At 52.5% G+C, this 27775-nt stretch overlaps 3 protein-coding genes and 1 long non-coding RNA gene across 5 annotated transcripts in view; 3 read left to right on the top strand and 1 right to left on the bottom strand.

Annotated features, from left to right (window-relative positions):
- Positions 1 to 1990, top strand: part of Wisp2 (WNT1 inducible signaling pathway protein 2) — a 16795-nt gene extending 14805 nt beyond the window's left edge. For both annotated transcript variants that reach the window (XM_005392466.2, XM_013518365.1), the window contains exon 5: positions 986 to 1990. In XM_005392466.2, the coding sequence (XP_005392523.1) occupies positions 986 to 1206 (221 nt within the window). In that variant the 3' untranslated portion in view covers positions 1207 to 1990. The remainder of the gene's footprint in view (positions 1 to 985) is intronic.
- Positions 1991 to 5956: 3966 nt separating this feature from the next.
- On the top strand, positions 5957 to 14210 carry LOC106149436. Its single transcript, XR_001235631.1, has 2 exons — positions 5957 to 6106; positions 11667 to 14210. It is a non-coding gene; the product is annotated as an uncharacterized LOC106149436 (long non-coding RNA).
- Positions 14211 to 14820: 610 nt separating this feature from the next.
- Kcnk15 (potassium channel, two pore domain subfamily K, member 15) lies at positions 14821 to 20867 on the top strand. Its single transcript, XM_005392465.2, has 2 exons — positions 14821 to 15147; positions 19409 to 20867. Exons 1-2 carry the CDS (start codon positions 14865 to 14867, stop codon positions 20113 to 20115), a joined length of 990 nt encoding a protein of 329 aa, XP_005392522.1. The 5' UTR covers positions 14821 to 14864; the 3' UTR covers positions 20116 to 20867.
- Positions 20868 to 20967: 100 nt separating this feature from the next.
- Positions 20968 to 27775, bottom strand: part of Rims4 (regulating synaptic membrane exocytosis 4) — a 61532-nt gene continuing 54724 nt past the window's right edge. Inside the window, exons 5-6 of the mRNA XM_005392463.1 lie at positions 27312 to 27451; positions 20968 to 25418 (exon numbers count right to left, since the gene is read on the bottom strand). Of these exons, the coding sequence (XP_005392520.1) occupies positions 25200 to 25418; positions 27312 to 27451 (359 nt within the window). The 3' untranslated portion in view covers positions 20968 to 25199. The remainder of the gene's footprint in view (positions 25419 to 27311; positions 27452 to 27775) is intronic.

Below are 27775 nucleotides of genomic sequence, written 5' to 3'. Positions count from 1 at the left end.
TATCTGTATCTATGGGATCTACACCCACAAATTCAATCAACTGTGGACTGAGAATATTATTATAAAAACTGGGTCTGTGCTTATTCTCCAAACAATACAGTATAACAACTATTTGCACTGCATTTGCATTGTATTAGGTATTGTAAGTAACCTAGAGGTGATCTAAAGTCAGTGGGAGGATGTGTGCAGGTTATATACAAATAGTAAACCATTTTATACAAGGGACTTGTGTATACATCCATGAGAGGTCCTGAAACAAATGTCCCCAGAAACCTAAGTGCAATGGTACATGGTACAGGCATACATGGTGCAGATGTGTGTGCAGAAGGCAAGGCTTCTCAGACTTCTCCACACTGTGACATTTGGGATGAGTACTTGTGCGTCCCTGTGACAACCAACAGTGTCTAAAATGAGATGGTGGGTTACTACCATCACTAGTGGGACACCAACAGGGTCTCCAGACATTGCCAAATGCTCCATAGGGGTAGCAAAACCACCTCTAGTTGTAAACTACTGGTTCTCGGGACCAGAAGGACGCCAACATGTAATAGAGAGATCAGTGAAGAGGAAAAGCTAGACTGTGGGGACCCACTATCTCGTTCCAGGCACAAAATCTTGGAATCTCTGGCATCCTTGTCACCAGGTCACAGCGCCACATCATATAGGTGGCACCTCCTGTCTGTAACACAGCCTTTATTAGAGGAGCTTGGGGGGTCCAGAAACAAGAATGCTCACTATTTATTGGGGAACCACACTACTTGTTTAATAACTTGTTTAATAACAGGTCCCAGGCACTGTGCTAAGCACTTCACAACCATTATTTTATTCAGTCCCAACAACCCACTGTCAGGAAATTTACATGAGAAGAGACTGAGGTCCGGAGAGGTGGAGCAGCTTGACCAGGATCGCTGTGACCATCAGCAGGTGGTTGATCTGGCTGCCACACCTGGCTCTCACATTCTGACTCTACTTTCTTCCCCCCTAGGACACCAGTTTCCTGGTGTTGTTGCTCCCCTGCCCCAGGGTGTTCCTTGCCCAGAATGGAGCACAGCCTGGGGTCCCTGCTCAACCACCTGCGGGCTGGGTGTGGCCACCCGGGTGTCCAACCAGAACCACTTCTGCCGACTGGAGACCCAGCACCGCCTGTGCCTGCTCAGGCCCTGCCCACCTGCCAGGGGTCGCAGCCCATGGAACAGTGCCTTCTAGAGCCAGGTGGGAATAAAGCCACGGTACCCACTCTCCCTAGCAGATAGCCCTGTGCCCAGGCCCGAGCTGGCACAGATGGCCCCTGGCAATGCTTGGCTGCAAGCAGCAATCCAACTTGGGTCCACCATCCAGAGCCAGGAGGGTAAGAACATGCTGAAGCTCCCTGGTCCCACTGGATCCTGTACTGCAGTGGGGTGCATGACCAGACCCCTTCTTCTAACTCAGACCCTGGGAGACTGGCCAAGGCTTCCAAGTACTCCAATTGGTTCCTGGCCTCCACACAAACTCATCAAACATCACATGGTGAGCTTTCTCCCCAGCTTCCCTGGGCAGGAATGGGATGACCATCCCTTTCATAACTAGGCTGCGGCAGGCGTTGGTGCTGGACGGGATGGGCCATTTGGCTGAAGTGTGGTGAAGAGTGGGCATGTGGCTATTCTGAGTCCTCTTTTCCTTCCCCAGAGTTCTGTAAACTCAGTACAAGGCTATTGTAAACCTGTGGGTGGGTTTATGCTTTCCAAGAATGCCCTGCTCATCCAGAGAGGACTGAGTGACTGAATTCTTTATGAACATCATGAGGTGACATCATATGGTCCTGAAAAAAGTCAGAAAAACCATTGAAATCTACTTCGTATTTGCAAGAACAAACCTTTGTGAGCACCCGTGACGTGCGGGGCACGGAGCTGGGCACTTTAGCTCCTCAGCATGGAGAAAAGCAGGCAGGAGGGAAGCTCCCTCCTGGGGACAGGGGACAGCCTGGAATAAACCAAAGCCGAGTGTGAGATTTTGTTTGGCATGTCGTGCTTTATTGTTTAAAAACCACCCAGATATTTACCTCCTCCTTCACGGTCAACACATGTTTGTTTAGAAATAGAAACTGTGTTTGCACCAGGATCCAAGTAGGAAATTAAAAACCACTTTTCACTGGCTTGCATGGATTCTTAGCCACATGTAAGAGGGAAATCAGACATGTTCTTACCCTCCTGGAAATCAGACCATCATCACTTTCTGTCCTCTTCCGGGAGGTAGAGGAGGGTGCCGGCAGAGCTTCCGAGGTGCTACCAATCAGCTGACAGTTTTTGCTCGATTTCTATCGAGATTATGCATTGGCAGCGTGCATCTCTTTTAGTGTTACCAGCCCTGAGCTCTGAGTGCTGTTGGCTATCAGCTCTTTTCAGGGTTAGCAGCCCTCCCCGGCACTTGGGTTGAGAGATGGAGGGCAGGAGGGAGAGAGAGGAAGGGAATGAAAAAAGAATTAAGAGGTGTTATGTATATGTACCAACTCCACACAAGAATGTAAACATCATGTATTGCAAACATACTAATAAAAAACAAAATAAAACACCTGTCTGGACAACACTGCAAGACTCTGTCTCAAAAAACGATACAAAACAAAACAGAACAGAGGAGAATGCAGCGAGCGCACAGAGCCAGGCCCCCTGGGCTTACCTGGGCTGCGCACACCGGACGACGGTGAGGGAGACCCTGCGCTAGCAGGGAGCGGCTCCCAGGCCATGTTCTAACGAGCAGCGGCCATGTTCCCGGTGCGTTCTGCGCGGTACTGTATGGGATGGGAGGTTGTCACGATGCCCATTCTGCAGAGGAGAAACTGAGCCTTGAGTAGGGAAATATCCCTCTCTGTCTAGGGCTGGGAGGAGTCAGAACTTCCTGGACCCAGAGTCTGCTCGACCTGCTTCTTTTTTTCTTTCTCCATGCTTATCTTCCTCCTTCCCTCCCCCTTTTCCCTCCTTCCCTGACCTTTCTTTTCCTTCTTTCTCAGTGTCTCAGTGACACATGAGAAGTGTACAGGTCACAAGTGTTCAGCCTGCCCCGTGCTCTTGTGCAGAGCAGGCAGTGCGGTCAGCAGTGGGCCCAGCAGGATGCTTCACTCCCACGCCTCCCAAGCCCCGCTTGAGCTCCTCTTCACGCTACACCAGGGTAGCCCCTGCCCTGACCTCCAGCAGCACACATTGCAGAATAATGAGTAATGCAGTATATTCTTTCTGTGCTTGGTGCTTGTTGATTTTCTACCATATTTGTGAATTTCACTGTTTATGTAACAATAGTTCATCCTCTCCCATCCCTGAGTAACGTCTCATTGTGTGAATACATCTCAATTCATTTATCCGTTCTACTCATGATGGGCCTCTGAGCAATTTCCAGTTTGGAGCTATTATGAATAGGGCATTGTGAACATCGTAGTATGTGTCTTCTGCTGGATATGTGCAAACACTCCTTTTGGACATTTATCCAGGAGAGCAATTACTGAATTGGCTCCTATCCATTCTCCATTGGATCAGATTATCCTCCCCCCATAGAATAGAGGTATCTGCACACAATAGATGCTCAATAAATACTTGGTCCATAAATAATAAAAAGAACAGGATGGAAGTTCCTCAAAAAGATAAAAGTAGAATTAATGTATCATCCAGCTATCCCACCTGTGGGTACAAGTCCCTAGGATTTGAAATCAGCATATCAAAGAGGTGCCTCCATCCCCATGTTTTGCTGTACTAGGCACATTAGCCAAATTATGTCATCAAGCCTATTGTACATCAACAGATGAATGGGTAGAGACAAGGTACACTATACAATGGAATACACTTCAGCTTTTAAATAGAAGGAAATTCTGTCATTCGTGGCAACATGGACGAAACTGGAGGACATTATCCTGAGTCAAATGAGCCAGGCACACAAAAAAAATAGTATCACGGCGTCTCACTGATACACATTTGTGAGTTTCACTGTTTACATGTCGGGTGGTGATTACCAGAGCTGGAGGATTGGGGGAACGGGGAGTACTGGTCTAAGGGTACAACACTTCAGGTAGATGGAAGTTTTTTGGAGTTTTATTGTACAGCATGATGACTATAGTTAATAATGCATACCTCAAGATTGCTAAGAGAGCAAATATGAAATGTTCTCACCACAAAAATAAATACCTGATGTTGAAGATATGCTAATTATATTGATCTAATCATTCCACACTGTATGTATACAGTATATCATAACATCCTTTATACCCTATCACTATCTATGATTATAATTTGTCAATTTATGATCTAACTTCTTTTTTAAAAGGGGATGTGATAGGGCTTAGAAAAATAAGCATGTAGTAGAACTGCAGAGATGCCCTGGTCTCAGTATTTCAGTGGTCCAGAGCTCATCTTTACCTCCAAGTCCCAAAAGCAGTTCTCGGAGCTGGGGATTTAGCTCAGCGGCACAGTGCCTGCCTGGCAAGCCGAAGGTCATGAGTTCGGTTCCCGGTACCGGAAAAAAACAAAACAAAACAAAACAAAACACACACAAAACAAACAAACAAACAAACAAACAAACCCAAAAGCAGTTCTCTGAGTGTGGTACCCAGACCAGAAGATCAACCATTGCTTGGAAACGTGTTCGAAATGCAAATATCTTGTGCTCCCTCCCAACCTACAGAAGATCTAAAGGGATGAGGCCAGAACTTTGGTTAATTTAACAAACTTCCCACTCGGTTAAATCCGTAAAATTAGTTAAGAATGCCTTCAGGTGTTTTGGAAATGGAGCAACAGTAATATGCTGCTGCCCCCTAGTGGCATTAAGGGCGACAAGCCGGCAGGAGGCCTGCGACTGTCCCCCAGGGCGCCTCTCATTGCCCGGATGTGGAAGCGCATGCAGCCCACATCTGGACAAGGCAAGAGATTGTCCAAGGCGTCACAGTGAGGCAGTGATACAGCTAGGCCAGGAATTCTCTCCCATGTGTGCTAGATGTCACGGCTTTCTTTTCAGAACAGATTATGCTTAAACCGAAGCCTGTAAGGGCAGTCGCCTGCCAGAGCCAGGGAGCCTCCACCTGTTCCCTGGACAACTCCCAGCCCCTGTGCCCACGGGCAGTGCTTCCTCCCTGGCCTCACTGTGCAGCCAGGAGGATCCTTCTCCAGCACGGTCATTGATAGGTTGCTCTGCTTAAACCTCTCTGCAGCTCAGAGCTGGCCTCTGCGGTGAGCCCAGATTCCTCCAGGACTCGCAGGCAGGATTTGCCAAGCCTTCTGGATTCGCCTGCACTTTGGCCATCCTGGAAGACTGGGTGTCTCTGCACTGGCCTTCCTCCCCCTTAGCCCTTCTCCCTGCTGTCCCAGTCCCCGTCGCCCTGTGCCCTGGCTCTCTCCCTCCCTCGCCTTCCTGGCATCCTCTCTCGCTCTGCATTCTCCTTCCTCCTGGGTTTCTGGGTCATTCCTGGCAAATCCACACATGCCAGCCCTCTATCCAGTGCTGCAGAGGAGGTAGCCCACCAGACCACGCCCATTCCAGCCATTCCAGTGGCTCTTTTGAAGGGGCCACTCAGGCAACCTCCAAGAGAGGTGCCCCACCTTTATCTGGGAAAGGGTGGCCCTGATGCCTCATGTGCTAACAACACATGCTAATGTTTCCTTGCAGCTGAAATAAGCCTAGGTCGGAGGTGCATTTTTTTGCCTGGAGACATCTTTTTTCTCTTTTACTGCAATTAATTATGGTATCAGGGAAAACCCAAGGACAGGGGCATGGCCTCTTGATCAACTTGAGTTGACAAGCGGACCTGGGGTAGGTGACTCTAGCATATTGGTCTGGCCCTTATGCATTGTGTGTTCGCTGCCCCCCTCCTTGGGTGTTCATAGCGGTGTCTCACATCATGTAACTGGGCTCAGCATCTTCAACTTCATGTGAGCCTCTCAGCGGCTTTTCTCCTGCCTGGAGCCCCAGAAAGTCAAACTGACTGGGGACTGACTTTGTCTTCCACCTCCCCGCTCACCCCCAGGGTGTCCAGTCCCCTTACTTCTGTTGACGCCTGCCCTGCACTTGCCTTGCACTTGCTCTGCACCTGCCCTGCACCTGATCAGAACACAAGGTGGCATCCATGCTGCCTCACCCCATGCTCCAGATGGTGAGTACTTGGTCCCACAGTGGCCCCACAGAAGGCAAAGTTCTTCTGAGTTCCTTCCTCGACTCAGCACAAATATAGCAGTCAAAAATTTAAGTGTGTTGTATAACGCTTTGTCATTAACAGATGAAATAAGACAGAGTCTAATTACTGAAACTTCAATGTGATTATAGTCCGAACAGTATTTCAAGTTATCTGCAGCAATTGCTGTGTGATATGAAAATATCTATGACTTCTATTAGCAACAGGAAGGTGCTACTACTGACATCACGTTGCTATCTCCATAGATAATTGAAGGAAATGTGAAATGCCAGAGATGAGTAGAAATAAAGATGCAATTATTTTCCTTTATAAGTTCATAAACCCCTGAATCCCATCCATGGAAACATCTGTTGTCCCGCGATGGGGATCTCAGCTCCAGGGCACGACAGAGCCACAAGTAAGGAGTCTGGGTCCCTGCACGGACCTTTGGAACGGGCCCCCCCAACATCTACTCAGTCCAGAGGAAAAGACAGCTTTTTTCCAGGAATGCGGACACTCCAAGACTAGAGCTGAGAGCCAGTTGTGTGACCCTGAGCAAGTCATTTAACCTATCTAAACTGCAGCATCTTCCTAAAAGAAATGTAGATGATGATCCTGCTCTGAACATTCGTGTCCCCCAGAATCCATATTGCAACACAGACCCCGGGGTGATGGCACCAAGAGGCAGGGTCTTGGGGAAGTGATCTGGGTGGAGCACTCACGAATGGCCTCAGTGCCCTTAGAAAAGAAGCTGGAAAGAGTTTTTTATTTTCTGCCACTTAAAAGACACCATAGAAGGCACCGCTCATGATGAACAAGCCCTCCCAGACACTGAATCCCACTGGTACTCTGATCTCGGACTTCTCAGCTTTCAGAACTGCAAGCAGTAAGTGTCTGTTGGTTATAAATTACCCAGTGTAAGGTATTTTTGTTATAGTAGCCTGAATGGACCAAGACAGTCCCAGGATCTCATGCAGATTAAAGGGAACAATAGCTCTGAATGCTCGTACCCTTTGTGGTAGTCTGTGCGTACGGTCTCCACTCATGGCCCAGTGAATGACACAGGGAAGAGAAGAGCAACACAGGGACATTCATAAGGCTAAATGGGTTCCATCTGAAGAATTGTTCTCTACTGTCTGAGATGATAGCCTTCCTAGTTCGAGGGGTTATAAGATTCATTCTTCCAGAAAATAAGGATGATTGTAAATAGCACTTACAGATTTCCCCCTCATTCTTCTGTCACAAAGGGAGCTGGCAATGTGACATATTTGGATTCATTACTATTTTATGAAATTTGGTTGTTTTACGAAAACCTCCAAATACAAAAATCATAGCTTTCTACCAGAACAAAAATATGTATAAATTCTTATTATTACTTAGAACTCATAAAACTTAGAGATAATTTGACTCCTGATCTGGCACAAGTTTGAGTAATAATAAGAGTTAACACCTGCCCCAAACCAATCTAAATAGTTTATGTAAGTAATCCATTTATTGAAAGTTTTTCAGGTGTGAACCTTGTGGTTTTCTGGGATATAGGGGTATTTAGTTAGCAGCTTTGGGGATTTAGCTGGAAATCTAAGGAAAGAGGAAAAGTCCCAGTACAGAGTCTGTTACACATGCATTAACCCTCACAGCAGTCCCACATAGCAAGTATATTAAATAGGGTAATGCTAGCTGCTATAATAAGCAAAACAGGTGTTCCTAGTTGGAGTCCAACCTTCCTTCATGTGATGACCCACATATCTTACACGGATGCCTCCACCGCATCTAGACTGAAGATGAAGTTGAAGAAGTTCATTTGCTTCCTGTAGCCCCTGCCTGGTAGTAATATCCCCCATGCCCCATTGGTAAAGGTTAGTCATGTAGTCATATGTGGATGCAAGGGAGTCTGGGAAATGGAGTGTCTGCTTGACAGGTGTTTTTACAGAGACAGCTCCACACTGTGGAATCTTTCAGATGTAGTAGCTCTTTACCAATTTCCTTAACCAATGCACCAGGCCAACTTTCCACTCTGCCTGAAGGCAGCACGCCTGCCGCTGGCCTCCTGAATGCTCATGGCTAGCAGGCCACTCTCTGGCACCTCATTTGCCTTGGCTCTCTGCTGTAGAACAGTGTGCTTGCCAACAGTCTGTTGGGGCTGTTCCCAAACCAGTTTGCGCAAGCCACATTCGTTATTGTGAGGAGGTAATTGAATTAGCTATCCCATCAGCTGGGGAAATACAAATGCAAAAGAAGAGATTTGTTTTCATGAAAACTCCATAAAGACTAATTGCATAAAAATACTGCTAAATGAGGTGTGGAAGAAACAACTACAAAAGGTCGGGTAGGGGGGAACAAGCACAAAAATCTAGGAGGGATTCTGCACTGTTGCCATACAAGTGTCTGCAGGTCCTCGCTCCACTTTAAATAAAATGGGACACTGGAAGACAGATTATGGGTGTGGTTTGTGTACGGAGGACAGTGTGCGTAGCTCACGAACTGACCCCAAGTCAAGAACAGATTAGATGATGACCGTGTGCGTATGTTTTTAATTGACTAGAATGTTTAAGGTGCATATCATACGAAAGAATTTCCTGCTGCTCTGATTAACTGACTAACATTGCTCCCTACCATGCCAAATGCATGGGCTTCTTTGGGGTTCTTATCCCCATTTTATAGGTGAATGAACTGAGGCCAGGGATAACTGCAGGGCTGGAGCCAACCCTCAAAACCAGCCCGTCTGGTTACAAAGTCTGTGCTTATATCCTCTATGCCAGGGCAGTTGGACTTTCCGTGGTGATATGGATGCTCTGTGTCTGCCCTGTGAAATACAGGAGCCACACTTCCAGTGTGTCTAGCGTGATAAAGGGATGAACTTTTAAGTGTAGCTTAGCTGTAATGAATTGAAGCGTGGCTGGCCATGCACGGCTGTGGCCGCGAGCTTCAGCCACACACGCTCTCCTTGTCTTGGGCTCTTTGGTCTGTGCTGGCCCTTTCCAGCCCTCATGTCTTGAGAAATGCAAGCCTTGTCTGCTTGGATTTGGCTGTTTGGGTTCTAATAGATGACACTGACTGGGGCACGGGAGGGGGCTGTGACAGCAGGAAAGGACAGGCCCCTTCCGCAGCAGTGAGCCGCATTGCCATATGGCCACAAAGGTCACCTGCACCGGCACCGCTCAGCTCCTCCCTGGCAGGCAAGTGCTGCCATTCGGGCGAAGAGTGCAGCACTTCCTCCCCGCTACTGTGGCTTCTAACCTCCCTGCGTCCTCCTGAGCCCCAGGCTCCTCCTCTGTAGGGTGGGCTCAAAGTGCCCATTCCATGGCGCTGTTCTGAGGTTCAGGAAGAGTTGCCCAATTCATGCTCGGATCACAGTAAATGATCGCATCTACTCTAACCCTCCTGCTTGGGCCACAGGGAAAAAGGGAAGACAGAAGGGAAAAAATGAGGAGTGGGATGGAGAGAGAAGTGGTTTTAAAAAGCATTTATTGCCAGGCGTGGTGGCGCACGCCTGTAATCCCAGCACTCGAGAGGCTGAGACGGGAGGATCGCTGCAAGTTTGGGCCAACGTGGGCTACAAAGTGAGTTCAAAGCCAGCCTGAACTGCATAGTAAAACCCTGTCTCAAAAAGACTAAATAAATAAATGAATACATAGAAAGCACTTTTTGTGAAGATTCTTAAATGCTTATGAAAGCAGAATGTTTTAATGAATACTTATACTCATCAATTAGGTTTTTAAATGATTAACCAGAGCAAAGATTTCAATATCTCCCTTAACCCCAAGATATCAGTCTGTAGGAGGCTGAAGTGGTTCAGCTAAATAGTCATAGAGACGCATCAGGTCTCCAGCCTGGTTAGGACCCAACAACCGGAGAGGGGAGTCCTGTTTGACACTTGTCATTTGCCCCCTCCCCCAGTGACAATGCCCTCCACAATGGTCATGGCTATGGTATTTCTGGTGATAAGGTTCCATATGGTTTGTCTTCTACTGCCCAGCACATTCTGGGAGAACCAAAAATCCTTCTTAAATTAGCAAGAGAAAGCTTTTATTTTCTTGCAGTCCAGATCCCCAAGTGATAATCCGTCTCCTGAAAGGCCACAGCTGCCATGTCTAAGGAGCTAGCACCTGATGTCCCCTGAGGTTAAGATGGTCTATTCTTTCAGGAGGAAAACAGGAGAGGAATCTTATCAAGGAAAATGCCCAGGCCCTCTGGCCTTCTGGAAAATTACCCAACTATATTCTAACTATAAAAATCAATCTCTTAAGTTCCCAACAGGCCTGCAGAATAAGCAGTATGGCCAAGGGGAAAGCAGAAATGAGCTGAGTGGAGGGGAGTGACATTTGCTGGCACTGTTCTGCGCTGAGCATGCATTTCCCTTCAGTCTGCACAGGAAGACTCTTAGGCAGACATTCTTGCTCCCTAAGGTCACAGTCAGGGAAACTGAGGCTCTGAGAGGTGAAGTCACTTGGCCAAGGTGGAACCTGGGCTGGATCATTCAGACACCCGTGTCCTTTCCTAACCACTGTGCTATTGCATGGTCTCAGAGGGATCCCCTCTCTTCTGATGCTAGACCTTAGTTTTCTCTTCCTGACATTGGGATGACAGGGCCTGCCTGGCTCACAAAGTTTTCAGAAGGATCTAGACTCAGAGGGCCATAGAGTGGTTTGAGGGGTAGCCAGGGCTCAGCTGGGGACTGGGGTTACCTTTTTTGTCGTCCTCAAAACTGACAACATTGCAGCTCTGGAAGAAGAAACTCCAAGGCCCTGTTGAGGGGTCACAAGTGCGAGGCTAGCATGGTGGGTCCAAGGAAAATCACTAGGTCCCCTCAGGTCCCCAAAAAGGAAAGAGAGAAGGAGGCAGGAGAGAGAGGGGAGGGGGTGCTGGGGGTGTTGCTGTTTTTGGTAGCTGCTCAGCTGACAGCTTTCCAAGCTGAGAAACACACATACACAAACTCTAACCTCTCTGTCTTAAAATAGAGCAGCTGAACCAAAAATGCCAAGCACAGGGCAGAGTCACTTGCCTGGCAGGGCCAGACAGCTCTCCCATGGCCCCAATAATACTCACCCCCAGCAGGCACACCTGACACAGCAGCTCTCAGTTGTCTGTCACAGGATCCTCAGTGGAGGGCGAGTGCGGCCTGCAAAGGCACCCACCTCAGAGACCGGAAAGTGAGGTCTCTGGGCCATGGGAGTGGGATGCGGCCAGCACCATCCTGCCTGGCAGGGATAATGACCCTGGGAACCAGACAGCCCAGAGTTCAAGTCCCGGCTCAGCTGTGATCTGGTTGTGAGGACTCAGTGAGCCAATGTCGCTTGTTTCCTGGACTGTGTAGGGGGTTTCCACAGCAGTGTCTGCGAAGGTGCCCAGGACAGACAGAAGCTGAGGTCCTAGCCTGGCTGCTGCTTCTGGACACAGAATTCTTGACATCCCAGGCAGAGAGCTGTGAAAAGGGAGGAAAAGTAGCTACTGGCCCCGGGGCACCCAAAAGAGGCACACAGTAACTTTGACAATCCTTGGTATGGTCCTGTGTGATGAACATTAATTTCACCCTATTTTCCAGGTGGGGAAACTGAAGTACGGTGAAATAGAAGGGTTCTGACTGCCAACACACAGCTAGAAAGAGGAAGAACCGGAATTTGAACCCAGGTCTTGTAGACCCCAGCTGTGCTTCTGACCAAAGACCCCATGAACTCTCTCCTGAAAGAGTCCCGCCCATCCCATAAGACCAAGCCACACCCCCAACCCCATTGTCCTAGCAAGCTCTTCTCAGGCCCTTCTCGGGCTGAAGCCTTTGGTGCCCCATTCAACTCCACCTCGAGACTTGAGCCTAGGTTTCTGCCCCTCTGACTGAGAAGAATCAGAAAACCAAGCTCGTTGACACTATCGCGCCAGCACCCTTGCCACCAGCACCTGGTTTCTTGGCCACTGAGCTGCCACCTGGCCTCTCAGGGGAGAAAGAGTCCAAGTTCCCTTCTACAGGCACTGGCCCCTGATTCTGCCTGGGAAGTCCCCGTAGTCCAGCATCCACTTCCTTGAATATTTGTAATAGTGGCTAAGACTTCTAGACAAGCTGGGGCTGATACCCTCTCAGGGCTTCAGGTCCACTGGCTCAGGAATCCTCAACAACTGCTGAGCTGTCACCAGTGATCACAACGAAGTGGCTTAGCCCAAGTGTGTTTCTTCCGGTTCTGTGGGGTGGAGGTCTAGGACCCCCTGGGGTACAATCGAGGCATTGGCTGCATTCCTTTCAGGAGGTTCTGCGCAGGATTTTGTATCCTTGCCTTTTTCAGACTCCAGAACTCACCCACTTGCCATGTTTTGTGGCTTCCTTCATCTTTTTTTGGGGTACTGGGAATCGAACTCAGGACCTTGCACTTGCCAGGCAGGCGCTTATGCCACTGAGCTGTATCCCCAGCCTTTTCCTTCATCTTTAGCATCAGCAATGCCAGGTTGAGTCCTCACGCCGCCATCTCCCTGGTTCTCTCTCCTGCTTCCCTCTTCCTGTTTGAAGGACCCTGGGGATTACATTGGGCCCACCAGCTAATCCAGTATCACCTCTCATGCTCGGGTCAGCCAGTTAGTCACCTTATGCCATCTGTGATCATAGTTGCCTCTTTCTCATGTAGCCAAGCAGAGTCACAGGTGTAAGGACAGGGCGTGGACATCTTTGGGGGTTAATCTGCTTCACAGCTCCTCTTGAGTTAGGATTTTTTTTATCCCTATGATACTGATGGAGAAACTGAGGCACCCAAGTTCACGCTGTCAAGCAACAAAAGTGGGCTATAAACCCAGCAGTTGGGAATAGTTCATCTTCTTAAATTCCATACGCTACTGCTCTCATTTGTCCACAGTCATTGGGTTACAAATTCTGTTCCAGGTTCAGGGGACCGAGGGGTAACCAAGATTGGATCCCTGTTCTCAGAGAGACACAGATATAGAACGCAGGAATTACCCTGCATTGGGAAGAATGGGAGATGGCAGGAGCCCAGGGGCCTCCTGGAGCACAAAGAGTCCACCTGCAGAGGAGTCAGGAAAGATGTCTGCCTGAGCTGAGAGCTGCAGAGTGGGTGAGGGGTTAGCCAGCAGTACCTACTGCAGAAGGACGCTGTGTGATTAAAGGCATCAATACATGTAAGGTGCTTCTACCGGTGCCTGCACCCTGGCAGAATGCAATAAATGTTGGCTGCTGAGAGGGGTGGTGAGAGGACTCTCCCAGGCTGGGTAAGAGCTTGTGCAAGGAGCTGAAAGCTTAGGGTGGCCGGGGCAAACAAGGTGAAGGGGTTCTGGGCACAGAAGCTGGAGCAGTCACTGAGAATGGGGGATGCACGCCAGAGCTGCACAGAGACCTGGGAGAGCCTGATGCTCTGGAGAGCTACCCGTGAGGCTACCTGGTGTGCCCCTCAGTCTCCACACAGGCCCACCCAGGGCTCTGAAAAAGGCACTACATCGGGCCTGGGGACAGGAGTGGGCTGCTTGAGGACTGGGCTCGGGGGGAGGCTCCCCATAACCCAGCTGCTCCGGCTAAGTCCAGGGGTCCCTTGCTTTCCACACCCAACTCCTCAGCAAGTCCGGTTGCTCCATGTATCAGGGTAACACTAGCTGCAGTGACAGATCCTCAAATCTCAGAGGCTTAACACATGAATAGTTCAGAACAGGTGTCCCCAGTGGCAGGCAGCCCTGCAGGGTCCCTTTGGGCCCATGCACTCAGCCTGCAGGTTGGGCGAGGGGTGGAGGGCAGGAGGACTGGGTTCTAGGGGCCAGACCTGGGCATGCACATGTCACTTCTGCCCAGGTTCCGTTGACTACCCCTATGTCCCATGGACACTCCTAGGTGCCAGGGAGACTGGACAATGTGGCTAGCTGTGTGCCCAGCTCCACCTCCCCAGTACATCCTGGGTCCCTCCACTTTTCTCCGTCTCTGGTGCTGTGTGCACATGCGGACTATGCCCTCCACCACCCCCCACTTTCCCCACAGCAGCCTGATGCTTTTTTTTTTTTGAGAAATGAGACTCGAGTCTGGAATCCTTGTTATGAGCATGTTTTCCTGCTTACAGCTTTCCGTGGCTTTCTATTGTGCTGATGAATAAACCCATGTAAGACCCTATGTGAAATCACCTGCTTCCCTTCTGTCCCACACCCCCTGCACCCAGTTCTGTCAGTTCCAGCCACAAGGCACCCCAGCTCCCTTCTGCTTTGAGTATAAACTTGTACTTGTCCCCTGACTGCCCCCCCCAACTGGCTCCTCCTGACTTTCCTGACCATCTAAGCTGGCAGTGCCCACCTCCCCCAGACACAGTTTTCCTTCTGTACCACACTTGCCTTATCTTTGTGAGTTAGCCAGCCCTGGCCCCCCGCGCATCCGCTCTATGTCCACGAGAAACCTTTTTTGCACTAACAAGTGCTTGGTAAAGGCTTGCCAGATGATTGACTGACTGAAGGAAAGAACGATTGACTTTCTTAGGGTCCCAGGTTGAGTTGGTGGCAGAGGTAGGACTTCTGCGGATCTGGGCTGGGGCCTTCGCTCCAGATGTCAGTGTTTGCAGATGCATGAGCCCCAGGGCGCCAGCCGGTAACGGGAGACAGCTGCGAGGGGGCGGGCAGGACGGGAGTGAGTCGCGCAGCCGGAGAGCCTCCACCTCGCCCGGCCCCGCCTCCGACTGCTGCGCGGGGTGGCGGGCGGGCGCCCCGTCCCGTCCCATCCCGTCCCGTCCCGTCCTGTCCCGGCGGTGCCGGTCCCCTTGGGCGGTCCAGGGCGGCCATGAGGAAGCAGAGCGTGCGCACGGCCGCGCTCGTCCTGTGCATGCTGTCCTACCTGCTCGTGGGCGCCGCGGTCTTCGACGCGCTCGAGTCCGAGGCCGAGCGCGGCCGGCAGCAACTGCTGGCCCAGAAGCGCGGCGAGTTGCGGAGGAAGTACGGCTTCTCGGCCGAGGACGACCGCGAGCTGGAGCGCCTGGCGCGGCAGGCCGAGGCGCACCGCGCCGGCCGCCAGTGGCAGTTCGCGGGCTCCTTCTACTTCGCCATCACCGTCATCACCACCATCGGTGAGCCGCGCCGCGGGGTTCCCATCCCACCCTGCCCCTGCCCCTGTCCGGCCGAGGGACTTCGGACGGGCCCTTCGGGCTTCCCGAGCCTCATTTACCCCCTCTGCCCAGTGCGGCTGCCAGTCCACCAAGGCAGGGCTCAGAGGCGGCAGTGTTTGCCAACAGCCTGGCACGGAAGCGCTCCAAAAACCCCAGGGACGGGGGCGGGGGTGAAAGGGGGCCGGAAGACCAAGTGACCAGACCACTCAGCCCCACTGTATGAACTTAGACAAGTTGCTTGGCCTCTGAGCCGGCTTTCTCCTGTAAAACACGAGTGCTAATAGGTCCTATCTTGGGGCTGTGGGGAGATGATTATCAAGGAGATAATATATGCAGAAAGTTTTAGCACGGGGCCTGACACATAGAAAGCACCACGGAAAAGAGAATGGTCTTTGCATTATAATAATTATTATTCTGTTACTCCACGAGAACAGAGACCTTGTATGTCTTATTCACTGCTGTATAGCCTGTGCCTAGAGCATAATAGGTGCTCAATAAATATTTGTTAAAGGAAGGATTGATTGCTGCAGACTCTGGACCTTACCCTCGGGCATCCAGGACAGTACCTGGCAGCATCTGGACCGCCAGCTGTTGCCATGACTACGGTCTGGCTGCTACCTGCTGAGCCTGAGCCTGGGGAAACTGCAAAGGAGAGAATCTGGCTCAGCAGAACGCCAAGCTCAGTGCCAGCCTCTCCATAGGCTCCTCTTTGGGCTCACACCACCGGTCCAGGGTGCTGGCCTTGGAGAAAGTCTCTCCGTAATACTCTTACAAGTGAACGGGAATTGTGGGTTTCGTGACTAAATTAAACGTGTAACTTCTGCAATTTCATAGACTGAGTTCTGCCACCTGCTTCCTCAGGCAATTGACTGTACCTCTCTGAGCTTTGGTTTCTTCAAAGGCAAAATGCAATTCTTCTTGCCTCATTGGTTGCCAGGTTCCAGTGAGGTCAAACGTGTAAAACGCTTGACGCGGTACCTGAGGCCAAGCAAAGCACTGTTCGTTAGTAATAATAATTCCTTATTTGCCAGCTATGGCCCAGCTCTCATTCAGCTCCCTTGCGCTTCCTGTCTCCATGGGCGCCACTGTTCCCTCATCTTGACTTGACCTGAGACCCTCGCTGTGCTGGTGCCCAGGGATGTGGTGCCCCATCCATATTCTTTGAGGGCATTGCGATGGGTTTAGCGCTTCTCCTGGCTTTGCCTGCCTGACACGGAGGAGCCTGGGGGAAGAGAATAACTTGAGTGGAAGGAGGAGTTTTGCTCTTTCTGGCCACCTGGGGGTGCTACCACCTGCTGTGTGCTCCAGGCTGCTTACCCCAGCCTTGCAGAGAGCCCGCCCCCAGTGCCCAGGAATCTGAGCTCTGCTTGGAAAGAGGAAGAAGAGAAGCACTGAGGCGACAGGGAGGACAACAGTTAATAATTCAGGCCCTGAGACCTCTGGACAGCTTCCTTCCTCTGAGCCTGGCTTCCTCTGGCAAAATGGGGGTAATACATCATCCACAGTGTCACTGGTAGGGTTCAACAAAATAACCCATGTTCAGTACCTAGTATGTCTAGTTACTATCACTATTCCTTTCACCCCCTGCTCAAATCTAGCAAAGCCCCGAGCAGCTAGACACAGCACTTCCTGGCCTCTTATTCCTAAAGCAGCCCCTCTCTCTCTCACTCTAGCATGACCTTAACTTGGTTGGAGTCAGTAAATGTTCACCGGCCCCGTGGTCTATATTTCTGTGCAGGACACTGGAGACCGGAGGCATAGAGAAGCGGCCTCCGTGGTTCCGACATCAAGGAGCTCAAAGTCTGATGAAGGGCGAAGCAGCCCCCGCTGTAACGGAGGAGGAAGGCAAATTGATAGGGCTGTGCAGGAGCTTGTGGGAGTGCCGCCACAGATCTTCAAACATATATGTTGTATTGCTGTTGTGAATGCTGTGTGTGCCCACAGCGACCATCACTCAGGGCACAGAGGGTACACAGTTTACCGGAAGTCTCCTCCCGCTTTGCCTTTTAACCCATAAACCCTTCCAGCGTCACATACAGTCATGGTTTCTTGGGTGTCCTCTACCGCCCGTGTTATATAGGCACTACGGTACACACATTACTTTGTCTCTTGCCTTTTTCACTTAATACATTTTGAAGATGTTTATGTATCAGTCCCTAAAGAGCTGCATCATCTTTTCATGGCTGGTTAGCAGGACTTCTCAACCTGGGAACTGCTGACATCTGGGCCTGGATAATTCCGTGTTGTACGGGCAGCCTACGCATTGCTCCACGTTAATGGTATCCCTGGCTTCTACACTCTAAGTGCCAGTGGCACACAGCCACCTCCTCCCTTCTCAGTGACAACCCAGATTGTTTCTAGATATTGCCAAGTGTCCCCTCAGGAGCAAAACCACTGTGGGTTGAGAACCCCCTGCTGTACAGTATTCCCTTGTTTAGATGGCACAACATTGTATTGGGCCCGGCCCCTGTCAATGGCCACTTAGGTTGTTTCCAGTTTTCACTGCAACTGGCAGTGCTGTAATGACAGCCCATGTGCACATCATTTTGCACACATGTGAAGAGTGGAAAGCTGACTTCCTAACCAGGGAACCGCATAGGTCCAAGAGCTTGTATATTTTGCATTTTAGCAGATGGGGCCTATTTTGTTGTGGAAATGCACCCAATTTCATGAACACTAGGGCTCTTGTCTTCAGGAAGAGTCAGTCACACGCCTGCTCATTCTGCAGCAACAACACGGTGACCCAAAACTCAAGGAAGCCCTAGAGAGGAAGCACTCACACCCAGATCCCCTCTCTCAGATGAGGGGCTCAGTGAAGCATCCCTATCTGGGACTGTACAGGAATGAAGGGGTGCTTAGTGGGGTCTGACCCAATGGTGGAGAAGGAGGAGGACCTGGGAATGGAAGAAAGTTGAGGGGGACGTGGGAAGACCATCCAGGGAAGAAAAAGCCCTGAGAAAAAGGCATGGGGAGGTGGGACCCACTGGTGGAGTAACACCAGGGAGTAGTTGGAGAATAGCGATGAAAGAGAAGGGGTGAGGGGGCTGGGGATTTAGCTCAGCGGCAAAGCACCTGCCTGGCAAGTGCAAGGTTGTGAGTTCGGTTCTCGGTACCGGAGAAAAACCAAAAAAAAAAAAAAAAAAAAAAGAAAGAGAGAAGAGGTGAGGCTGGAAAGGCTGGGGACGGGACTCCAATCAGGAAGGATCTAGGATGCCACTTGAGGGATGGGACTTTATCCCATGGGTACTGGGAAGCAACGAAAACTTTCCCATGAAGGGATAACTTACAACAAATCTCCCCATTTTTCATGGTTCTGATAAAGGAGCCCCTATTGGATAACTGCATGTCAAGGCATTAATATGTGCTTCACCCCTAAATTGTGATGCCCATTTGTGGTCAACCCCTCCCCCAACCCCAAGGACTTGCAACCACAGATCTGTTCTCTGTCCCTGCAACTCTGCCTTTTCCAGAATGTCATTTCAGTGGAACCATGCAGTCTTAATGTCTTCGATGGATGAAAAAGTTTGCCTTGCATGGTCATTTAGACTTTGGGAAGAGCCGGAAGTTGCACAATGCCATATCCAGGGAGTAAGGTGGAGAAGGACACATTGTAATGTTTGTAGGAGCCTGGCTGGCAGCATTCACTGTACTTTTTAAAATCACATTTCCTTTTTTTTTTTTTTTTTTGGTACTAGGAATTGAACTCAGGACCTTGAGCTTGCCAGGCAGGTGCTTGTGCCACTGAGCTATATCCCCAGCAAAAAAATCACATTTCATAAAAACACGAAAGAGGATTTGGAGAACTGCTTTAGAAAGTGACAAGAACGACTGGATAACTGTGTTTGAAGTGAGGTTGGAGTTGGAGGGGCATTAACGACAAATGTGTCTTTTATTGTAACAGTTATATTTAAGCACACACTGTACGTTTTGATCAGCTCTTGGACGTTGAGATCCACCTTGTATCGCTGCAGGTGACAATAATTCCTTCCACTGTCCCCCGCCCCAAGTATTGCTGAAATGTACCAGGGGTTATTTCCCTATCGAGGGATATTGGGGCTGTTTACAGTACAGGGAGGTTATAATCATGCAAGATTTCAAAGTACGGGGGTGACCTGGTTAGTCTTCCTGTTCGAGATGGTCAGCGGGGCCTGGGGATGGGGAGGGACAGGAGCGCTGTCAGATGCAGCTGGACCCTCACCACCCTCTCTCCACTCCCGCCCAGGGTACGGCCACGCCGCGCCAGGCACGGACTCGGGCAAGTTCTTCTGCATGTTCTATGCGCTCCTGGGCATCCCCCTGACGCTGGTCACCTTCCAGAGCCTGGGCGAGCGGCTGAACGCGCTGGTGCGGCGCCTCCTGCTGGCGGCCAAACACTGCCTGGGCCTGCGGCAGCCGCGCGTGTCCACCGAGAACATGGTGGTGGCCGGGCTGCTGGTGTGCACCGCTACCCTGGCCCTCGGGGCCGCCACCTTCGCGCACTTCGAGGGCTGGACCTTCTTCCACGCCTACTACTACTGCTTCATCACCCTCACCACCATCGGCTTCGGCGACTTCGTGGCGCTGCAGAGTGATGAGGCATTGCAGAGGAAGCCGCCCTACGTGGCCTTCAGCTTCCTCTATATCCTGCTAGGGCTCACGGTCATCGGAGCCTTCCTCAACCTCGTGGTCCTGCGCTTCCTCGCCAGCGCGGAGGCGCCCGAGCGCGCTGCCCGCCGCGCCAGCCTGTCCCACCAGGGGGCGCCCGAGAGCCGCGGCCTAGACCGGCCCCACCTCACACCAGGTGCCCGGGCCGCCACCTGTGCCACCCATCGCATCCTCAGGCTGCAGATGCAGGCCTGTGACAATCCGGGCTTCTCCCCGCCTTGGAGTCCCACTGCCGAACACGGTGGCAGGACAGACAGGACCCGCGCCCGACGGAAGTCCATCTGATCCAGCCGTAGCTGGCCCGGGCTCCAGATGGATGGCAGCGTCTGGTTTCACCTATCACGGCACCACCCCAGGGCCCAGAGAGGGATGGGGCCTCAGGATTGTCTTCCGGCATGAGCATCTTCTGCGGCTCGGCGTCTTCCTCCCCGCCCCTCCAGAAATATACCCATGCTGTATCATAAGCACAAGTCAGACGCTACAGTCACCCTGTAGGTGCAAATCCCTCCTAGTCCAAACTGTAGGACAGCCGGGCACACCCGCCCCAGGAGAGGGCCGCACAGGTGCACGCCAGCAGCCCACTCGTCAGACAGGTGGCTGTCTCCGTTGTGACGAGGCGGGGGAAATGTACAGCTCTGGAATCCTCCATGGAGGCCAGATGATCACACTAGAAATGGGCAGAGACGGACGGAGGGGAGCTGTCCACCATCCATACAGCCCACCCCCGCCCCGTGCAAACCACCCGTCCTCTTCCCCCAGCATGGAGAGCTCACTTGGCCATGTGTGAATGATTCTCCCACTTTTTTCCCTGGCCAGCCCCACTTCCGGGTCCAGGGGGCTTTGCTGACAGTCCTTGAGGCAGCCCTGTGCCGTGGGTCCTGCGTATCAACAGCAGTGTCGCCCTCGGGCTCTTCACGCGCTACCTGGGCCTGTTTCCACATCAGTATGATGAGTGGGGTTCCTCCAGTGCCCTGCGCCCTGTGGTGCATTTCTGGCAGGACTTTCCAGGACAGGCTGCTGCCCCATAAGGGAGTACTAACGAAGCCCACAGTGGCCATCCTGGCATCCCATAGCACTCAGCCCCTTGAAACACCAGCGCCTCAGACAGAACTGTCTTAACACAGAGAGCAAAACAGGTTAGAAAAGCCAAAAACTTTAATTTTCAACATGAGCTACATGGTCATGAACACAATGCAGCATGACCCACTCCAACCCCGGGGCCCTGAAACCCTCCCTCCCTAAAGGCCCAGTGGCTCCTGCTCCGGGAGAGGGCATGAGAGTGGGCGGACGGAAGGAGGACCCCAGCTCAAGGAGCCAGAGACGTTCCCTCCACCACTCCGCAGGAGTCAGTCATGGCATGAAAGGGCTCACAGGTGATACCTCCACCCTGGTTCCAGCCTCTACTCTGCCCATGGCCACTGTGGGGAAAATGGGTAGGGCCACCTGCTCTAGGGGCTTTTAGTGAGCTCATGGATGTGAACACTTTCTGCCCATTGATGTGCTGCTGCCCCTGCAGACACGGCCCTCCCAGAGGGCAGAGGGAGCTGACATGGAGGGGCGGGGCGGGGCGGGGGCTTGGTCCTCTGGGTCTGGCACAGCACTGCTGCTCAATAAATAAATGCAGGTGACCTTGCCTGATGCAACAGCCGTGCCTCTGGAGGGAGTGGGCTCAGCACTTTCTGACACGAGGCCCGCCCAGAGCTCCGGCCGAGGAGCTCGATGGTGCATCGGCATGTGAAGGGCATAACCTCCTAACTAGCCCCTTGGATTCCGGGGGTGGGAGGGAGAGCTCAGAACTGCTGGAGAAGTGAGTGCTAGCGCTGGCTGGGCCACTCGCTTGAGGCAGGACTTTCAAAAGCACCTTCCTCCCCTGGACTCTTGGCGCCCCCCCCCACTTGAAAATGGGGCTGACGGCACAGGCCTCCACCCCACTACCTGGAGCTCCTGTGTGGGTTAGGGCACACTCCAAGAGAAAGCACTGCAAAAAAACGTGGACAGCTCTGAGGGGAAGAGGGCTCGTTGCATCCAAAGTTCTGTGAGGATGTCTCGATGTGGGGTGCTTCGTGTGGCTCCCACTCCTCATTCCTCGGCCCAGGCAGGAGCTGATTTTCATCCCTCTTCCCCAGCTGTGGAGGTAATGGTCCCTGGAGGGAGCCCCACACCTTCCTCCAGGCCTAGATTAAACCCTGCACTCCTCGATCAGCTGGGTAGACCGGCAGAGGCCTCAGTCCCCACACCCAAGCCTAGAAAAGACCTTGGCCCAGGAGAGTTAAGCAGGGCTGTGTAGGCCAATGTTTAGAGGCCGGAAGTGCTGATCAAGGCTGAGCTGTCCTGGAACAGTGCTTTCCTGCACAGGGAGGAAGCACAGAGGGTCCCAAACTCTGCCTCCACTGTCCACCTACCGAGGGGTCTTAGCTAGGCCTCAGTTTCCTAACCTCTCAGATGGGCTACAACTTGTCCTGGCCATATTTTGGGGTCCTCTGGGAGGTTTTAAAGAAAGGGAAGAGGAAGAGTGGGAAGTGGAAGCCCCCTGCATCCTGCCCTGGCCCCAGCTCAGCCCAGTGGGGAGAGGGGACCCAGGCTCAGGGTGCCTCGAACACACAGGTGACCTCCGGGTGGTTCCTCCTGTGGTGGGCCTGGGTCTTCTCCTGTGTGAAATGGAAATGGACTAAAGGTCCCAAAAGCCCTTTCCTTTAGTATGGAAAGTCATTTTGGTAAAGGAAGTGGAGGTGGTGCCCTCCCATGGCAGCCCGGCCCAGACACTGAAAAAAGAATCACTCCTAGAGACGCCAGCCCCAGAGAGACACCCACCTCCACTTTGTGCCTCTCCAAATGGTGGAGTCTCAGTTGGCCAAAGATCAGACAGCAAAGGGGACAGGCTGAAGTTTCCCCAAAGCTAATGATGAAAATAATCACTCCTGCTCCAGAAGCCCCTTCCTGGTGAGGACAGACGGTGGTTCCCACACCCAATGGTCACAGCCCCTTCTAGGGGGGCGCGGGCTCACAAGAATGATACAAATAAACAGGGCTCCAGCCCCCACCCCACCCCGCCAGGAGGTGAGCGAGATTTCACAGAACAAACAAGAAAGTTAGTGAGGGGGCCTTGCTGACCACCCCCGGGGAGTTGTTATTGCTTTGGAGCGATCTCTCTCTCTCTCTCACTCTCTCTCACTCTCTCCTTCTCTCTTCCCCTCCCCCCATCCCTCTCCTTCTCTCCTTTCTGTGTCTCTCTTCTCTGTCTCTAACCTGAGCAGCCAGTGGAGAGAGGGCTCAGGCTGGGAGGACAAGTCAGTGCTGAGCCCCTACCCGTCTGGTTAGGACGGCCAGGCCCTGCCCGGACTTTGAAAAGTGACCCCTGAACAAGTACAGCAGTGACAGACAGCTGGAGAGAGAAGCCACTCTCCTGCTGGCTCGAAATGTCCCATATAGTGAGTAATAAATGAACAGCAGAGAAATCACACTGGTTAAAAAAAGGGAGGTGGGGAAGAAAAGCTGACTGTGGGCCTTGGATAGGCTCCACCCGCTGGAGCCAGGAGCCCGGAGCCCTCACACCATCTCAGCCTTAGCATTCCCCTCCATGGTCCCCGGAAGCTCTGCAGACCTGGAGGAGAGCAGCATCTCCATTTCTCCTTCCCAGTGCACTGTCAAGAATTCCATGGAGATGACAGAACTTAACTTTAGAGGACACCCATGGCTTAACCAAGCTAAGGAGTGGGGAGGATTAGGAATCCCTGGTGGAACCAGGTACAAGGTGGGACCAAGGAGAGCCCAGGCATCCTCAGTCTGCAGAAACCAGGCCTCTCCACCAAGGCCCAGTGAGCCTCAGAAGCATCTCATAAAGAAAGTGCGAATCGAGGATAATAAATCAATGTTGAGTATAATGGACAGCTCCGGCTACATCCCTACAAGGGAGGGTCTCAAGGGGAGGAGGAGAGGGGCTACTGGCCTCCCGGGAACCGATCCAGGTGGCTGATCCAGGCCCAGGCCAGCAAGGAGACACGGTCTCCTGGAATGTACTCGGGTCTCCTCTCCATCTCCAGCCTAGGACTCTGTGAAGACTACTCTGAGCTAAGAACAGGCCCTAGGATGTGAATACTAAGTCTACCCAGCTAACCTGGACTACGCCCTACACAGCAGGGACTAGGTGAAGAGGACTGGCAGGCTGCTGGATGCCTCCCAGGGGGAGGTGGCAGAAATGTGCTTCTATAAAGAGGGGCCAGCCTGCGTCCTCCCTCGCATGCAAAGGGCTCCCACAGGCCCAGGGAAGGCCGCAGAGAAGGCAGCTACCCAGGCCTCCGGTGTTTACTTCTACCACCTTCTTCCCTTGAGCCAAGGTGACTGAGGCTGGGCAGGGAGTCCCGCCCTTGGTACAAGATGGTTTATTTAAAAAGACTAAAATAAGGTGGCTCCACTGCCTCCCCTGGCCCCTAACCCAGAGGCAAAGGGGAAGATAAGATGACCTTTGCTCTCACCTAACAAGCAGGGGTTCTTGACACCACCAGTCTCAGTCCCAGCTTTCCTCAGTTCACCCTTCCTGCAATCCAGTATCCCCCAAATGCCTCGGTGATGAACTCCCTGGTCACAGCGTTCTGGAAACTCAGGGTCTTGCCGCTCTTTCAAAAAAAACACAGATGACGATGTTCTTTCTAACTCAGCAACAGTCTAGCCTGTTGCAATCCCATGGAGAAAGGCACCCTGGCCACCCCCAGGCACCTCCGCCTTTCCTTTGGTCCCTGCTGGCCCCCAATTCCTACAGCCACCAGAAGAGGGGCAGGCAGGAGGGGATGGGTAGATGAACTCCGACAGGCTGCGGCAAAGCTCCTTCCTCGGGCAGGCAGAGGGAGGCCCGAGCTCCTCTTCAAGGGGAGGGCTCCGGGCCCTGGGAGCTGGCTCCGGATCCTTGCAAAGCTGCCCCTCAGCTCTGGGGCAGGAGTAGCTGCCTGAACCCGGTGCCGCAGGAAAGACACTTGCTGGTAATTGGCACCATGGAGATGGCCGGCTGGGTTCTGGACTTGGCTCCGGGCAGCAAGCTTCCGAGGAGGCAAAATGGGGACAGGTGGGAGAGTGCTGGGCAGGTGGGTGGTTTGCTCTGCCACCTCAGTCCTTCTCCTAGTGCAGCCACATCCACCAGGTTAACAACCGGCCAAGTCAAAAGTGCAGCCAATCCGCTGGGAGAGGGGAGGTCTCAAAGGGTAGGAGGCAAAGAGGAAGTGAGGAGGGGTGCAAGGGGGGCAGGTCTCCCATTCTGCTTCCCCGCTATAGGGGAGAACCCCCTACTCCTCTGTTTCATGTGCCCCTGGGCCTGGGGTCCCAGGTCAGGGCTGGGTGGTCTCCAGGCCATCTCGGGGAGCCCCTCCCCATCCCCGGCACTAAGATCGTTCGCCGCAGGGCCCAACGGTGCTCTCAAGGGACAACTGCGACGCCTGCCGCAGCAGGGGACCTGTGGCTGGGTCCACCATGGAGGAGGTGGGGAAGAGCTTGTACCAGCCCACAGCGAGGGTGGTCAAGTCCAGCTCCTCCAGCAGCACGCGGGCCACACCCATGAACTGCTTCCGCTCCATCCGCCCATAGTTTCCCCACACGATCACCTGTAGGGTGAAAAACAGTGTGGCTTGAGCCTGCCAGGGCCACTTGCAGCCCAGAACCAGAAGCTGGGGCTCCCCAGGCACATTCATCTGAGACCTACCTCCTCAAAACTACTCTGGGCCGATCCCGTCTTCCTGGATCCAGAGTCCCCATGACCATGGCCCCTCCTGCCCTCTCCATTCTGTCCCCCACATGCCCCACCTCTGAACCCAGGCTTTCAAGTTGCAGCCTATATCCTGAGTCCTCTGCCTGCTCTCCCTGTGGGCCGCAGCCTCCAGATCGTCAGCCCCCCACAAGCCAACTTCTACGAAGTGCCAGTACAGCGTGCGTGCTACTTTCTTTTCTTCTGGCCAGTCTCTTTCCCTTTTCTTGGTCAGTAGCTTCTTGGACACGCCAGGTAGTGGTCTCTGGCTGCACGACTCTTACTGGCTGTTCTGTGCTTCAGCTCCTAGCTCAGGCCCCCTCTGCAGACGTGGGCTGCCTCAAACATTCGGGGTCTGGTGGCTTTAGCACAGCCTCACAATCAGATACAGGACTCTGCCTCTGACGGCCTCTGTGTGTGTGTGTGTATGTGTGTGTATGTGTGTTTTTCTGTGGCTTGAACCCACAGCCCTCATACTGAGCTATATCCCCAGCCCTTTTACTCTGTTTTTATTTTAAGATAATGCCTTGCTGAATTGTCCAGGATGGGCTTGAACTTGTGGTCCTCCTGCCCCAGTACACATGGGTGTACCACCGTACCCAGATAGCTGTATGGTTCTTGACAAGTCATTTAGCTCTCTAGGCCTCAGTGTCTGCGTGTGTAATCGGAACAATACTGGCTCAGCTTACCGCCCAGGTGAGGATCAAAGGATAGAGTAGCTGCAAAGGCTGGCTGGCAGCTGTATGCTGCTCCTCAGCGTACAAAGCTACACTCAAACAAAGAGACTGCCCTTACAGTCTGCTGGGTGTCTAAACTGGTTTGAGATTCAGTCTTCCCCTGCACAAAATGATCCTGTTTCACAGCTGTGTAAACTGAGGCTCAGAGAAGTTAAATCATTTGCCTGAGGTTGCTATGTTTTTGGTGCTCCTCAGGTAGCTGACAAATGTTCTTTCTTCTCCTATTTCTCTCTCTCTCCCCTTTTTCTTTTTCTTTTCTTTTCAAGACAGGCTATAGATAGTACAGGCTATAGATAGTTTAGGGTCAGATAGCTGACCCTAAACTTGCTATGTAGCCAGACTGACCTCAAAGTTGAGACACTCCCTGCCTCAGTCACCCATGTGCTGGGACTGTAGCTATGTACCACCTGGCCTTGCTTCATTCTATTTTAAAAATTATTTGAGACCTACCAAAACTGACTTCACAATTCATTGATGGGTCTCAACTCACAGGCTGAAACACTGCCCTAGGACAGAGGACCCAGGCTTCCTACTTTGGTGAAGTCCCACTGTCTGGGCAACTTGGAGCATCCTGGGCCTGCTCTTGGCACTTGGCCTGTCCAAAGTAGATGCCAGCCCTGAGGGGCAGGTGCCCATGTGGCAGCTGAGAGCAGGCACAGGGATCCTGTGGGTGTCCAGCCCAGGTCTGACCTGCCCCACAATGGGCAGCTCTTCAGCTCCAGCTTGAGTGACCACCAGGGTCCTCCTAACGGCCCAGGCCAAGCCCGTGGCTCCAGAGTGGACGATGGTGGCCACTGATAGAGTACCTGGTACAGGCCCCTCCTGCACAGCACACGGCCCACCATCATGCCATGTGGTAGTGTTACTACTGGTGGGTACCGGAAAAGTACCCACTTTATAGATGAAGACGCCTCAACAGCGGCACAGGAAGTTGCAGGGCACAAACCAGCCAGTGTTCGACTTCCTCCCTATGCGGCGCCCCATCACCCCACCACGTGCATGCCAGGGCCCCTCACCTGCAGGACTTTGCCCTGTGGACTCTCGGGAAACAGCAGCACCTGGTTGTACAACGGGTCGAGCGACTTGCGAGCGACTTTGGTCTTCTTCTTGGCAATGCACACACCGTTCTCTAGCAGATAGGCCTTGATGTAGGCAGCTGGGGACAGAGGCAGCAGAGTTCCAGGCTGGACCCTCACATGGTGGACAGAGGGAACAGGTGGGGAGAGGAGCACCCCGTGGCGTGAGAGGAGGCCAGGGGCAGGTGGGGGTGGGGCAGTGTTGGGTGGGATCCTACCAGCTGCCCTGGCAGTCCTGACTGCTGCTCCTCTTGCCCTCTGCTCCCCTCCTCAGCCCATAACTCGCCCACCCCTGCCTTATCCAGTCATTTGCAGACCACTCACTCAACAGACTCTGGGCACCCCTGCACGCCAAGCACACCACTACGCACAGGGTGTAACGTTAAGCAGCAAAGACGGTCCCT

This window comes from Chinchilla lanigera, unplaced genomic scaffold (genome assembly GCF_000276665.1).
Source record: "Chinchilla lanigera isolate Chin_1 unplaced genomic scaffold, ChiLan1.0 scaffold00044, whole genome shotgun sequence".
Classification (NCBI taxonomy): domain Eukaryota; kingdom Metazoa; phylum Chordata; class Mammalia; order Rodentia; family Chinchillidae; genus Chinchilla; species Chinchilla lanigera.
This window is presented reverse-complemented; position numbering and strand designations above follow the sequence as displayed.